A 14,215-nucleotide genomic window follows, 5' to 3' on the forward strand; every position below is an offset into this window, starting at 1 on the left:
ACTAAGCTGAAAGAGCTCTCAGTTGGAAAAAATAGAGTAACAAAATAACTTATGAAGCATTGCATGATAACCCCCCAAATAAAATAAATATCCATGAATCATACTGATGTAAATAATAAATAAAGGAATAACAGAAATTATTCATGAGATGTAAGACATCTTTCTTTCAGAAAAACACTAGTTAAGACCTGGTGCATATGCCTGTAATCCCAGCTACTCATGAGGCGGAGGCAAGAGGATAGCAAGTTTCAAGCCAGACTCAGCAATTTAGATCCTATCTCAAAAATGAAATAAAATAAAAAGGGCTGGGGATGTAGCTCAGTAGTAAAGTGCTATTGGATTCAATCCTTATTACCCCCACCCCCAGCAAAAACAAAACAAAACAACAAAACAACCAGAAGAATACCAGTTAATAAATACCGAAAGAATAAGGGGAATAGAAAATTCCATCAGAACACACAATAATAAAATTCATGGATAAATGCTAAAAATGAGAAGGTAAAACCCTAAGTAGAAACAAAACATATCTAAGTATCTTCCCTAAAACTGTGGTAGTGAATATATGAAGGTGAAGCTTAGTTCTCCCTTCTTTTACTGTGGGCTGGATTTAGTGATCACTTTACTTTCTTTTTTGAGATATGGTCTCACTAAGTTACCCATGCTGATCTGGAAATTGTGGGCTCAAGAGATCCTCCTGCTCATCTCTCAAGGAGTCGGCACTACAGGCATGTGCCAGTATTCCCAGCTTAGTGATTATTTTTAATTAATAGAGTATGGGAAGGGGAAAATGGAAACTTTATAGTGGGGAAACCTAAGAGACACTACCTTAACTAAGAGATCAAAGTTCAGATCACCAGTGGTAACTCATGTTGATATCATATACTCCTTAATATAATGAAGCAAGAAGGGCTCTTCACATCGGGATATTTTCCCCAAAAAAATCCATAACCTAGACAAAACATCAGACAAACTAAAATGGAGAGATATTATATAAAACACCTGAACAACAGACCTTAAAGTGTCAAAAGTGACCAAGAAATTGTTACAGATCAGAGGAGATTGAGGAAACACAAGTTACCTGAGTAATGTAGTATCTTTCATGGACTCCTAGGGTAAAAAGAGGTCACTAATGAAACATCAGTAAACACTGGGTTAAGGTATATGAAAACTCTGTGTACTATCTTTTCATCTTTTCTCTAACTCTAAAATTATTTTAAAATAAAAATAATCTTATACTTGATTAATGTTTAAATGAAAAACAAAACCTGAATTAAAAGAATTAAAAACCAAAACATGGGATCAATGGACAAAAGCCAAGAGAAGTTGAAATCTCACAGGGTCTGCTGGTAGATGCCATTAAGGAAGTGTACCAGGTATGGCAAAGGAAGGAAGGAAGGGCGGGAGGGAGGAAGGGCGAGCTTAGATAATACCTACACTAGATAATTAGGCACTAGATAATCTAGCAATAAATGGAAATTAAACCCCTTTCTTCAGTGGAGAAATGTACATGGCAATGAGAGAACAAAAGCTGCCATGACCTTACATAAAAATATGAAAAACCTTGTGCACATAATGCCTACTCATCTGATTATTTCAATTGCAGGAAGCTTTTTAATACAAGGCCATGGATCCCAGAGAAAAAAAACAATTACTTTGGACGACTTACAAGTAAATTTTCAGTGATTAGGAAAATTTTCATTTAACTTACTTGCTTTTAAAGTGAAAAGTAAACAAATAACTTTACTAAGTAATATAACAAACATTTTACAGGTCCATAATTCTGAAGTATACTTCGGGTCCATACTGGAGTTGTGTAATAAGAAAGAAAAACAACTGGGCTGGGGTTGTGGCTCAGTGGTAGAGTGCTTGCCTCACATATATGAGGCACTGGGATGGATCCTCAGCACCATACAAAAATAAATAAATAAAGGTACTGTGTAAAAAAGAAAGAAAGAAAAATGCAATAGAAAAAAGGAAAACTGATCTAGGGAGATGAAAGAAGAAGACCACAAAAAAACAAGAGAATGAAACCAGAATGAGAGAACCAAAGGAACATAGAACCATAAACAAAAAGAGGGAGCAGAAACTATAAACTTCTGTCTTTCCTAACCTCCATACTTACTCCAGCTTCCAAATCAACTCCTTTTTTTGTTTGTTTGTTTGGTTGGTTTGGGTTTTGGTTTTATACTGGGGATTTAATTCAGGACACTTTACCAATGAGCCACATTCCTAGTCCTTTTTTATTTAGTTAGTTTTTTAGTTTTCATTGGACACAACATTTTTATTTTATTTTTGGGTTGCTGAGGATTGAACCCAGCACCCTGTGCATGCCAGGCAAGAGTGCTACCACTTGAGCCACATCCCCAGCCCTCCTAGCCCTTTTTATTTTTTTATTTTGAGACAAGTTCTCACTAAGTTGCTGAGGGTCTTACTAAATTGTTGAGGTTGGCTTCAAATTTGCAATCCTCCTGTCTCGGCCTCCCGCATTCCAGGATTACCACCAGCATGTGTCACCATGCCTAGGCCAACTCTTTGATTATACTCCACTGCTGCAACTAGTCAATCGGTAATTACTTACTGAACACTTACCAAGTGCTGTGCACAATGCAAAAAGTACTGATAATCCCATTCTGTTTTCCTATCCAAACTGATCAGTTGTCCAAATATTTCCATCCTCCATGTGAACTTTTTCACCTAAAATTATGCCATCATCTTCAAACTCCTCTAGGTGCTCTGTACTCAAAGGCTAGATTTCCCACTATAAAAATGCATATTCAGCCAGTCAAAATAGTCTTTATTTTTTTGTGTCTGTGTGAAAACCAAGATCTCTCCCTCACATTTGTAGATCCACAGCCCTTTTTATAAGCCATGTGTGTTCTCTGTATTATTATTAACTATTTTTTAGCATTTGCCTGTAAGTTATTAAAGATTGATGCCTCTAGTTCTTAAAAAAATGCATATTCATACATTCATGAAATACTACTGGTAAGATACAGAAAAGTTGCCTCTTAGAAAACCAGGATTGAAGAAATATTTACATTTTACCCTTTAATCTTTTGTATTTTTTTCTTTTTAGTTGTAGATGGATACAATACCTTTATTTTGTTTAGTTTTATGTGGTGTTGGGGATTGAACCCAGGGCCTCACACATGCTAGGCAAGTGTTCTACCACTGAGCCACAACCCCAGCCCCAATCTTCTATATATTTTGAATGTTCAAATCTAGGTAATACTTAGTCATAAAGAAAAAAAAATCAAAAGAAATCTAGCAATCTAGCATTCTTACAACATGGAACATGCCCAACTCAGGTCTCTTACCTTTAATCATCATCTGTCATAGCCACTTGATTTCCTTACCAAACATTATCAAAAATCATCTCGAACAAAATTCTTTTTTTTTTTGGTATTGGGAATTTAACCCAGAGGTACTTTATCACTGAGCTATATTCCCAGCCCTTTTTGTTTTTTATCTTGAGACAGGGCCTTGCTAAATTGCTGAGGCGGGCCTCAAATTAGCAATTCTCCTGCCTCAGCCTCCTGAGTCATTGGTATTACAAGCCTGTCTAATGAATAAGATTTGAGGTGCCTAAACACCAATGGGATGCTTAATGTTTTTCCTTCATAGGTACCTTATAAAGAGCAGGTAACTCAATGAATATTTGTCAAAAGAATGAACAGTTTTTCTTGGGCATGTTCTTCCCTTTGAAAATGCAGTCTTTCACCCCTTTCAGATTGCCCATTTCCCTTCAGATAGAAATGTCCCTGGTAGGTCATTGATACTGGCATTTATCATTATAAGTCTGCGTCATCTATATGAACAATAATATTAGTAGTACAATTGGGGAAGATGATTGTTGTTTGGTATGGGGAGTGAACCCAGGGGTGCTCTACCACTAAGCTACATCCCCAGACCTTTTTATTATTTGTATTTTCAGAAAGGGTCTTGATAAATTGCTCAGACTGGCCTCGTTTGCAATCCTCCTGCCTTAGCCTTCAGAGATGCTGGGATTACAGGTATGCACCAGGGAAAGGTTACTGAAATACTTAGTTTTGGAATATTTTCTATAAGTCAAATGAATTAAAATTGAAGCCATATTTGACATTTTTCCTAGTACTTGTGTGAATGAATCTTTCGTGTATGTGTGTGGTGCTAGGGATCCAACCCAGGGCTGCTCTACCACATACCCAGTCTGAATCTTTTGATATCAGCATGAATTAATGTACATGGGGCTGAGGATGTGGCTCAAGCGGTAACACGCTCGCCTGGCATGCACGGGGCACTGGGTTCGATCTTCAGCACCACATAAAAATAAAGATGTTGTGTCCACTGAAAACTAAAAAAAATATATAAAAAAAAACATAGTTAAGTGACCATTCAATGCTGCTGCTTCTGATCACTATATCCTCCTCTATCCCTCTATCCTTTGTAGCTAGTTCATATAACATGGTCACAAAGACTCATCTTTGAGAATTTTCTTCATATTTTGTGGATTCTTAGGTACCTTTTTCGTTTTTTTTTTAAAACATGTATTTATTTATTTTTTTGTTTTAGGTGAACATACAATAACTATATCTCATTTTTACACAGTGCTGAGGATCAAACCCAGTGATCACACATGCTAGGCGAGCACTCTACAACTGAGCCACAACCCCAGCCCAGTAATTTTATTTTTCTTTTACCGTACTAGAGATTGAACTTGGGGAAACTCTGCCACTGAGTGATATTCCCAGCCAATTTTATTTATTAATTTTGAAAAGGGTCTCCCTAAATTGCCCAGGTTGACCTTGAACTTGTAATTCTTTTGGCTCAACCTCCTAAGTCACTGAAAATACAGGCATGTGCTACCATGTCCAGTTTGGACACTCATTTTTTTTATATATATCTTAACATCTATGAAGTTGAGATTTTGTTTTGTTTCTGTTTTTTGTTTGTTTTGTTTTTTTGTGGTCCTGGGGATCAAAGCTAGGGCTTTGCACAGAATAGGCAGGCACTCTACTGTTGAGCCACTCTTTTGGTTAAGATTCATCTTATAATTGATGTCATCTTACAATTTCTATCAGTCACGCAGCAGTCATGACTTAATTATCATTGACAGCACATATGAGAATGTTAAAAGGACCAGCATCAATATTTGTAGAATTAGTATTGGTATTTAGAAGAAAATCTGGTGGACAGTGGCAGAGGACTCTTGCCTCTTAGAAACCAAAAAGTTAAGAGGAGGGATGGAAAGGTGGTGCTAGCAATCTGGAAACAAAAAGAGATTAGTTTTATCTAACTGCAAAGTGAATTTAAGAGTAGCTTTGAGGCTCGGTTGGGTGGTACAGGCCTGTAATCTCAGTAACTAGGAGGCTGAGGCAGGAGGATCACAAGTGAGGCCAGCCTGGGCAACACTGAGACCCTGTTCCAAAACAAAACACTAAAAACAAACAAACAAACAAAAAACGGAGCTGGGGGGTGTTACCCAGTGGTAAATAAAGCACTCCTGAGTTCAATCCCCAGTACTTGAAAGAAAAAGAAAAAGAGCAGGTTTTAGAGGCATTTTTGTTTTTGTTTTAAAACTGATTCTTTTAAGAAATGCTGCATTATAGCCAGGGACAGTGGCACATACCTGTGCCCCTGCTACTTGGGAGGCAGAGCAGGAGGTGCACAAGTGAGACCAAACTGGCAATTTAAAGAGACCATATCTTGGGCTGGGGCTGGGGCTGAGTGGTAAAGCGCTTGCCCAACACATGTGAGGCCCTGATTCAATCCTCATCACCTCATAAAGATAAATAAATAAAGAGACCATATCTCAAAATAAAAGAAAAGGGCTGGGGTATAGCTCAGTGATGAAATGCTTGTCTAGCATTGTATGTATGCCCTGAGTTCAATCCCTATTACTGCAAAAAATACATATAAATAAATGAATTTTAAAAGCTGTAGAGATATTTCCAGCCTATCAAGATGGACATGAAGTGCTAGAAATGCAGGGATACCAAGACTCCTGTCCTGATTTGAAAAAAAAAAAAAAAAGCATTTCTTGAAAGCTCTAGCCTAAAATAGAATAAATCTCAAACTTTATTATGTATAAAAATGACCTGGGGCAGGGGTAGTAAGAGTAATCAGTGGTAGCATATGCTCAAGAGGTCCTGTATAAATAAATACAATTTAAAAAATAGAAAAAAAAAGCTAGACAGTGGTTAAGCACCCCTGAGTTCAAAACCCAAATAGGAGCCAGGGGTGTGCTTTGTAGTCACTGTGACTACAAATATATAATCCCAGTGACTACACACAATCCCAGTGACTACAAAATATGTAAATAACTTAAAAATAAATTTTTAGATAAACAAATGAATAATAAAAATAAAGAGAGGCTGCATGTGGTTCTCAGTGGTACAGTGCTTGCCTAACATGTGCAAGGCCCTGGGTTTGATTCCCATCACTGAAAAAATAAACAAATAAATAAGTAAATAAAGAGAAAAAAAGAATTATTTGGGGAAAGAAAGGAAAAATAAAAACAACCACCAAGAAAGCTTATTAAAACACAGGCCTGTAGGCCTACCCCAGAGCTTCTGATATAAATGACTGGAGACAGAGCCTGAGAATTCACATTTCTAATAAGTTCTCATGTGATTCTGGTGATGCCAAAGATTCATGTTGATGACCCCCACTTTTGATTTAGTTTTTGTTGGGGACTAAACCTAGAGGGGCTCTACCACTGAGCTACGCCCCAGCCCTTTTTATTTTTTATTCTGAGACAGGATCCAAGTTGACCATGCTGGCCTCCAATTTGTGATCCTTGTGGCTCAGCCTTCCAAGTAACTGGCGTTTTAGGTATGCACTACCACACCTGATCTTTGTATTGCCTTATCCCTCATTCTAGACTAGCTTCAGACCTACCACCTAAATTGGTTCTAGATGAATGATTACTTCCTCCTCCCTATATTGATTCAAACAATTAACATTTCGGGGCTGGGGATGTGGCTCAAGCAGTAGTGCGCTCGCCTGGCATGCGTTCGGCCCAGGTTCGATCCTCAGCACCACATACAAACAAAGATGCTGTGTTTGCCGAAAACTAAAAAATAAATATTAAAATTCTCTCTCTCTCTCTCTCTCTCTCTCTTTAAAAAAAAAAAAAATTAACTTTTCCATGGTATAAGACACCATGAAAGACACTGTATATATCAAAATGGAAAAAAAAAAAAAGTCAGATATGATGCCACAATCAGGGATTATACTGCAGGCATTCCTTTTTCCACCTCTTATTATCCGAAGCTAATACCATTTGCATTACTCATCTATACAAGATATCAGACCATTCTATCCCAAAGTGTTACAGTTTTTGCTCTCAACATACCTATTTCTCGAGCAAGAATAATACTGCTGAGGCGTATGGGTTGGGTAGATTCAGCAATAAGTACAGCTCTTTGGGAACATAAGGTGCCATTTTCATATAAAGGCTCAACAGTTACTGCGTCATGATGGGTGGAATGCCTGCCAGAACAAAATACTTCAGAGTGTAAGATACATGGGTCAAAGCTAATTTTTTTGAAGAGATTTCTATGTCTTCCATTTTACATACTACTGGGCAAACTAAAATGACACTCTTTAAAGTAGGAACATTTGCTGGGCACAATGGCACCGGCCTATAATCCCAGGAATCAGGAAACTGAGGCAGGAGGATGGCAAGTTTGAGGCCAGCCTCAGCAATTTAGCAAGACCCTCAGCAACTTAGCAAAACCCTGTCTCAAAATAAAAAATAAAATAAAAAGCACTGGGAATGTAGTTCAGCAGCAAAGCACCTTTGGGTTCAATCCCCAGTATCAAAAAAATAAATAAAGTGGGAACATTGATTAGGGACACAGGATCAAAATGGGAGAGATGATCAGAACTTTTTCCCAGTGATCTTTTGTGCAATGTCCCCTAAATTATATTCTTCCCTCAAAATTTTAAATAAGATCAATGTTAAAATAAGATTAATTCATGGATGGAGTTAGAGAAGATAATGCTAAGTTAGCCAATCCCAAATAACCAAATGATGAATGTTTTTTCTGATATAAGGAAGCTGATTTATAGTGGGATAGGGCGGGGGAGCATGGGAAAAACTCTAGATAGGGCAGAGGGGTTGGAGGGGAAAGGAAGGGTATGGGGTTATAAATGTGGAATGTGAGGATCATTATTATCCAAAGTACACGTATGAAGACACGAATTGGTGTGAATATACTTTGTACAGAGATATGAAAAATTATGTTCTATATGTGTAATAAGAATTGTAATGCATTCCATTGTCATATATAAATTTAAAAAAAAAAAAAAAGATTAATTCTTCCCTCCATCTGTAAAAATAGCACTGATGTTATATTTCCAGGACTGATGTTATATTTCTGAGAAACAGGACTTTCCCATACTTTAAGAAATGATTTTTTTCTAATCCTAGAAACTGGGCTGCTATCTTAGATGGAAAAGTTGGCTAAATAATGAGGTGTGAATCCAACACAAAATGCCAAAAAAATTAATATTTCTGGATGGACGGAAAAAACAGTTTGCAATTCTGGGAAGATTCCTTGCATCATCCTCTGAGTCAGGAAATACACCACACTGGGTCACTTTATAAGCCTAATTCCCCTACTTCCTCATAAAATGAAAGGTGAATTTCTTGGAAAACACCCCATTGCTTCTTTTAAGAAACAGTAAAGGGAAATCTACTCCATTTAGGATGAATGCTCTGGTGTCTTAGAGCTCCCTTTGGTTGGGTTCCCTCACTGCTTGGATAACCACAGAACTTAACAGGTTCTTCTCTCACACCACAAAATCCATCTTTAGTCAAGGTCACTCAATATTCCAGAGTTGAGAACCCCTTGTCCTCAAATTTCTGGCAAGGCTCCTTGAATAAGGGCGACAACTTTCATGTCCCGGGCAGCTCTCCCCTCCTCACCAGATGGTCTTCCAGGAAGCTTTACCCTTTGTGGCCTCGAGCGCCGGTTTCCTCATAAACTGGGGACCAACAGTACTGCTCCAGACTGAACAAAGTCGGTCGGTTAACCCAGTAAAAGCGCTTGGTTCAGCGGGGTTCCAGACCCTCCGTGGGGAGCCGCCGCAGGGGACCTTCCCTCCCGGAACCAGCCCGTTTCCCGACCCAACAGCTCTCGCGCGAGTAGGGCACACCCCACACAGAAGGTGGGCCTGTCACGCCCGGCGACCGCGCAGCCCTCCTGTGGGATCTCACGGAGCCGCGCTCCGTCCTCGCTGGGAGGGACGGGGTGCGTGAGGACAGACCCCACCATCCCTCACCAGATGTAGCAGCCCCGCTGTGCCTCCAGCAGGAAAGGCACCCGGCCTGGCTCCCGGCCAAAGGGCAGCAACACCTGCGGCACGTTAAGTTTGTTGGCGAGGTTCCCAAACAAGGCCAGTGACAGGCACAGGAGGCGACCGAGAGGCACGCAGCAAAGGAGCACCGTGGCTCCGAGGTTTATCATGGCGACCGCCAGGCCTCTGATTCCCGCACCGCCAGAGCTGCGCGTCCGCGCCCACAGCAGCCAATCGGAAGGCTCTACGTCAACAGGAGGCGGGATCTCTGGCCGGCTGGGAATTGTGGGAATTCAACACTTAGGCCTTCCCCAACTTTTGCTGAAGTTTTAGGAACTTAAAGGGCTACGTTCCTAGGTTTGCACTTCGCAGTGTTGGGAGTGTAGCTCAGAGTGCTGGCCTCCCGTGCTTACCCGCTTAAGGTCGGGGTGGGGGGTGTTGATACCCAGAAAACCACCCCGCCCCCTGCCAAAAAAAAAAAAAAAAGTATGGCAAGTTTTTTCAATAGTAAGGAACAAACAGAAATGTATAACAAACATTTCTCCAAGCTTAACTTCTCATTCCGTTGTCTATTGTTTGGCTCCTAGATTAAAAAAAAAAAAAAAAAAAACTTTTCTGCAATAATTTACTGTTCTATGCCTGTAAACGGAAAAATTTCCAGTCTATAAACAGCTGGACTTTGTCAAGGGAGCTCTGTAATTTTAACTAGGAAGTCAGATACACATCACACTTCAAGGCCAGAGTGCAGGAAATGCCAGTCTCAAAGGCAGCTTTGAAAGCCATCCACTCATACAGCCTGTCTCTAAGCAAATACTTTGGGAGCACTTGTTAATTTAATGTGTTTTCTCCAAATATCCAGTAAGGTATTAACTGAAAGACTCGCCTAGGAACAGTCTACTAAAACCACACACTTTATTTCCAATCTTCACTTTGCCCTGACAATACATGTCATCCCCATTTTACAAGACAACCCTAAATGATTTATATCAGGAAATACAATTAGGAATTTTGAGAGCTATGTTTTGAACCCAGTCTTTGTCTATGTTAAATCCTGTTGCTACCACCCAATGAGATCTGATTTTTAGCTCAAACCTCACAGCTCCTGTGGAAAAAAGCACATTTGGTTTAATAAATAAAACTCAAGTAGATCTGAAGTTTGGAGGGACTGGTTCTTTATTTCAAAAAGACACTTGTCAATATTCAGTATCAAAACAGTTGCACTATTGTTTGTCTTTCTCCCAACTGGCCCCAAAGAGACCACAACAAAGGAGAATACATTTTAAGCCAATAAGCTGCAGGATGTACACCTAACAGACCTCACGAAACCTCATCTAAAAAAGTGGGGATTGGGCTGGGAAAGAAACTTTGAAAGATCAGCACACTGCCAGCCCAGACTGCAGGATTCTCACAGCCAGACGAGGTGGCCAGGTACCCCACCCCAAAGATGCAGTTTCAAAATAATATAAAATTTAAAAAGTTGTGTACATAAGCTATTCAAGATTCTCCAGCACTGACTGATACAAAGCACAATGAGATGGCACTTTTAGATACAGCAGCTTCAGACCCAGAAAAGGGTGATGAGATGAGTTCATATGGCTAAATCAGTGGCCAAACATAATTTTCTTTCTTTTTTTTTCAAGCAAGCAGGAGAGCAATTAAGTGGTCACGCAAGATTAAGGGGTCCATGATCCATTCTGTGAACACTTGGGAAGTGGGTAGAGATGGGAGAAAAATTTGGACTCAGGGCTAAGAATATGGCTCAGTGGTAGAGCATTTGCCAAACAAGCACGAGGCCCTAGGTTCAATCCCCAGCACCAGAAAAACAAAAAGTCTCAGAGGTCTCACCATGTTAATTTGGTCATTTCTGATGAAAAAAAGTAAAAAATAAGAATACAGTTGTCTAAAGATACCTTAAAGCTAAAAATAAAACAAAACCTGAATAGCAAGGTTTTTGTTTTTTGGCTAACTCCTCTTGGAATCACCTTTCTGGTTTGGCTGGTACTTTGCACAGAGCAATGAGGTTTGCCATAGTAGAGTCTTTCCCTGGGCTCTGTTTGGCTCTCAGTAAGGCAGGCCCATTCCTCTTTTCCTCCTCTATGGAGAGGGCAATAGGGATTAGGCTGGAAAGTTACCTTCCAAAAGTGAGAAGGGAATTAGATTGCTGCTTCAGAGCTATGAAATTATTTGGAATGTTTTACAAATGGTTACTGTAACAACAAAAAAAAGTAATTACAAAATGTGTACATCACAACATGCTTTTAAAGACACTTTGCGTTGTGCTCACATTCCCTTAAATGCTGTTCCCAAAGGTGCTCAGCCTCTAGCCCAGCTGGAATCTCTGGGAAGAAGCAGAGACAGTTTGGTGAAAAAGACAAGGGGGTAGGGGGTCGAGGGGGTGTTGAAAGGAGAAAGCAGCCTTCCAGTTAAAGATCAGCCCTCAGTTTCAAGGTCAGCTTCCGGCGGGCTGGCTGGCCTCAGGCGGAGTCAGGGTCAGAGGGAGGAGCAGCAGCAGGGCGGGACTGGGGAGCTCTACATCTCATTCAGGTCAAGCAGAGTCTGGTCCAGCATCCTTTGTGTACAGAGGTGCTCCTCTTTGGTGCATTTCAGCTTATCTAATGGGGATAAAGGAGAGAAGTTATCAAAAGTAAATTTCCGGGTCTGTTCACTCTCTGGACTTGGTCCTGCTTCAGGGAAGCTGCAGACTAAGAAAGCAGCTGCCTTCTCAACCACAACAGTGAGCTATTGCCTCACTGGGTTTGTGCAGGGCCCCTGGCTTGCCTACTGAAGTTGCAAAGTTGCTAAGTAGCTGTACTTCCTGGGGGAGGGAGTGGAGGACCTTATCAGCCATTTCCTCTCCTTCCCACACCCAACCAAGGCTTTCAATTTCAGTCACTGAAGGAGCAGGCCTGAAGCTTCAGCCATCCACTCTTCTAGGTTTTGTGCAGGGAACAAATGTCTGCTTGCAAAGGTTCACTGCAGTCTAACCATTGCAAACAAGGATGGACATATTTCCACCAGTGAAACACCAGAATCTCAACTTGAAAAGAGCATAGGAAATCCTCATGTACTACATGTTTTCTCTAAAAAGTAAAGGGGAAAGAAATAGTTGGTGGGATAAATAAACAAGTCCTCATGGCTAAGCCAAAGAAAACAAAGCCAAGAATACTATCTAAACATATACTTAGTTTTTGCAGAGCCATTAGCCAGAACTAGCCTGTGACAAGTTACTTGCAATTAAACATAAAACCAGAAAAAGGAAGCAAGAGGGGAAATATTAGGAAGAAAACTGGTGGCTAACCATCAAGGAGCACCTCATCTATTAAGCAAGCAAACCTGAGTGCTCTAAGGAGGGGAGAAAAATATTCAAACCTTCACTCAGAGAAGGTGATGGCAACAAAGATCCATATTCATATCCCACACCCTCTTTCCCTTCCCTTTTTTCCACCCAGTTGGAAGGGCCCATCCTTCAGCCTGCAGATGAAGCAGTTACAACATCTTGTAAAGTCAATCTCTTTATTGTTAGAAAACATCCATGCAAAAGAACATATCCTATAGTCAGTGCACACATGAAAGAGCAGCAGTGAAACGGGAGAAAAGTTTTCACTATAATCTCAGGCCCTTTCCTTCATAACTCATCATCTCTTTTAAAGGAATAAAAATGCAGTATCCAACTGTTCTAACTTAACAATGCTATTAGGAAATCAACAGTGTTCTAACTGCCCCAATTAAAAAGCAACTTGCTTAGGGCAAAATAATAACTTTTTAAAAGACAATCAGCTTTTTTTGCTGGGGTCCAGGTCAGTGGTTTACTGGGCATCTGTGAGCCCTGCCCATCAGTCACACAGATCATGCAGCGTTAGCTTCAGCTCATTAGAAAGCAGGCGGTTTCGCTCAAGTTGGCTGTAGAGACGCTCTGCAGCAGCAACGGAGAAGAGGAGGGAAAACAAGAGAAGGAGAGGAGAAAGAGGAGGAGAAAGAGAAAAAGGGAAGGTTAGTAAAGTACCAGAAGTAAATCTGAGTCTTTCAACTAGCTGGTTGGTATATGTAACATGCATCTGTAAGGTAGGATGGATGCAAGGAGGACTCAGACAGAGGGCAGCAAGAGTCAGTCAGTTGGTGGAAAGACCAACAGAGAAATCAGAAATTTGGACTGACAAGTTGGTTGGACAACATTTTGAGGGAGAAAAAAATTACCTCCTTCACTGTATTTATTCCCTGGGTTGAGAAACTGAGACAAGTGAAAACAGGGCAAAGAGGGAAGATGCGTTGGCTTAGAAGAAATGCATTAATAATAACCAGGGTTTGAAGGGAACGGGACAGTTGAACATTTTGCTGTAAAAGCATTCGACACAACATTACACATAGCAGTTTGGGATAAATATTACCACCCACTCAAATCTACATTTTTTTCTAAGGGGGGGGGGGGGGTTTGCTGGAGATTAAACCCAAGGGTGTTTTACCACTGAGTCACATTCCTAGCCCCCCACCTTTTATTGAAGTGCTGGGGATTGAACCCAGGGCCTTGTGTATACAAGACAAGCACTCTACCAACTGAGCTATATCCCCAGCCCTTTTTTATTTTGAGAACAGGGGTCTTACTAAGTTACTGAGCATCTCGCTATATTCTGGCTACAAACTTAAGATCTTCTCACCTCAGCCTCCAAACTCTTTGGGATTACAGGTGTGTGCCACTGTACCCAGACAAATGCTTTTTCTTGTGTGATAAGAGGCCTATCCAATCCATATCCAATTTTCCCTTATTTTCTAAATAAACAGTGTGCCTAGTCCATGCAAAGATCTACTACTGGTGTACATCAATCAAGACTACTCTGTTCCTTATTTTCATCCTCCTTTCCAGCTATAGGTGATCACAGGATCCAGTTCTGGCCAATGGGATATAGAGGAAGAATCTGCTGGGAACTTCTTAGAA

At 40.4% G+C, this 14,215-nt stretch overlaps 2 protein-coding genes across 11 annotated transcripts in view; both read right to left on the reverse strand.

Annotated features, from left to right (window-relative positions):
• Nucleotides 1-9,469, reverse strand: part of Nup210l (nucleoporin 210 like) — a 116,839-nt gene extending 107,370 nt beyond the window's left edge. Inside the window, exons 1-2 of the mRNA XM_076861989.1 lie at nt 9,271-9,469; nt 7,337-7,473 (exon numbers count right to left, since the gene is read on the reverse strand). Of these exons, the coding sequence (XP_076718104.1) occupies nt 7,337-7,473; nt 9,271-9,455 (322 nt within the window). The 5' untranslated portion in view covers nt 9,456-9,469. The remainder of the gene's footprint in view (nt 1-7,336; nt 7,474-9,270) is intronic.
• Nucleotides 9,470-10,867: 1,398 nt separating this feature from the next.
• The window catches only part of Tpm3 (tropomyosin 3), a 28,688-nt gene continuing 25,340 nt past the window's right edge, over nt 10,868-14,215 (reverse strand). For 5 of the 10 annotated variants that reach the window (XM_076861999.1, XM_076862001.1, XM_076862004.1 and 2 more), the window contains one exon: nt 10,868-11,897. In XM_076861999.1, the coding sequence (XP_076718114.1) occupies nt 11,815-11,897 (83 nt within the window). In that variant the 3' untranslated portion in view covers nt 10,868-11,814. The other 5 variants (XM_076861998.1, XM_076862011.2, XM_076862010.2 and 2 more) reach the window with 5 other exon arrangements.

Source organism: Callospermophilus lateralis, chromosome 7, assembly GCF_048772815.1.
Source record: "Callospermophilus lateralis isolate mCalLat2 chromosome 7, mCalLat2.hap1, whole genome shotgun sequence".
NCBI lineage: Eukaryota > Metazoa > Chordata > Mammalia > Rodentia > Sciuridae > Callospermophilus > Callospermophilus lateralis.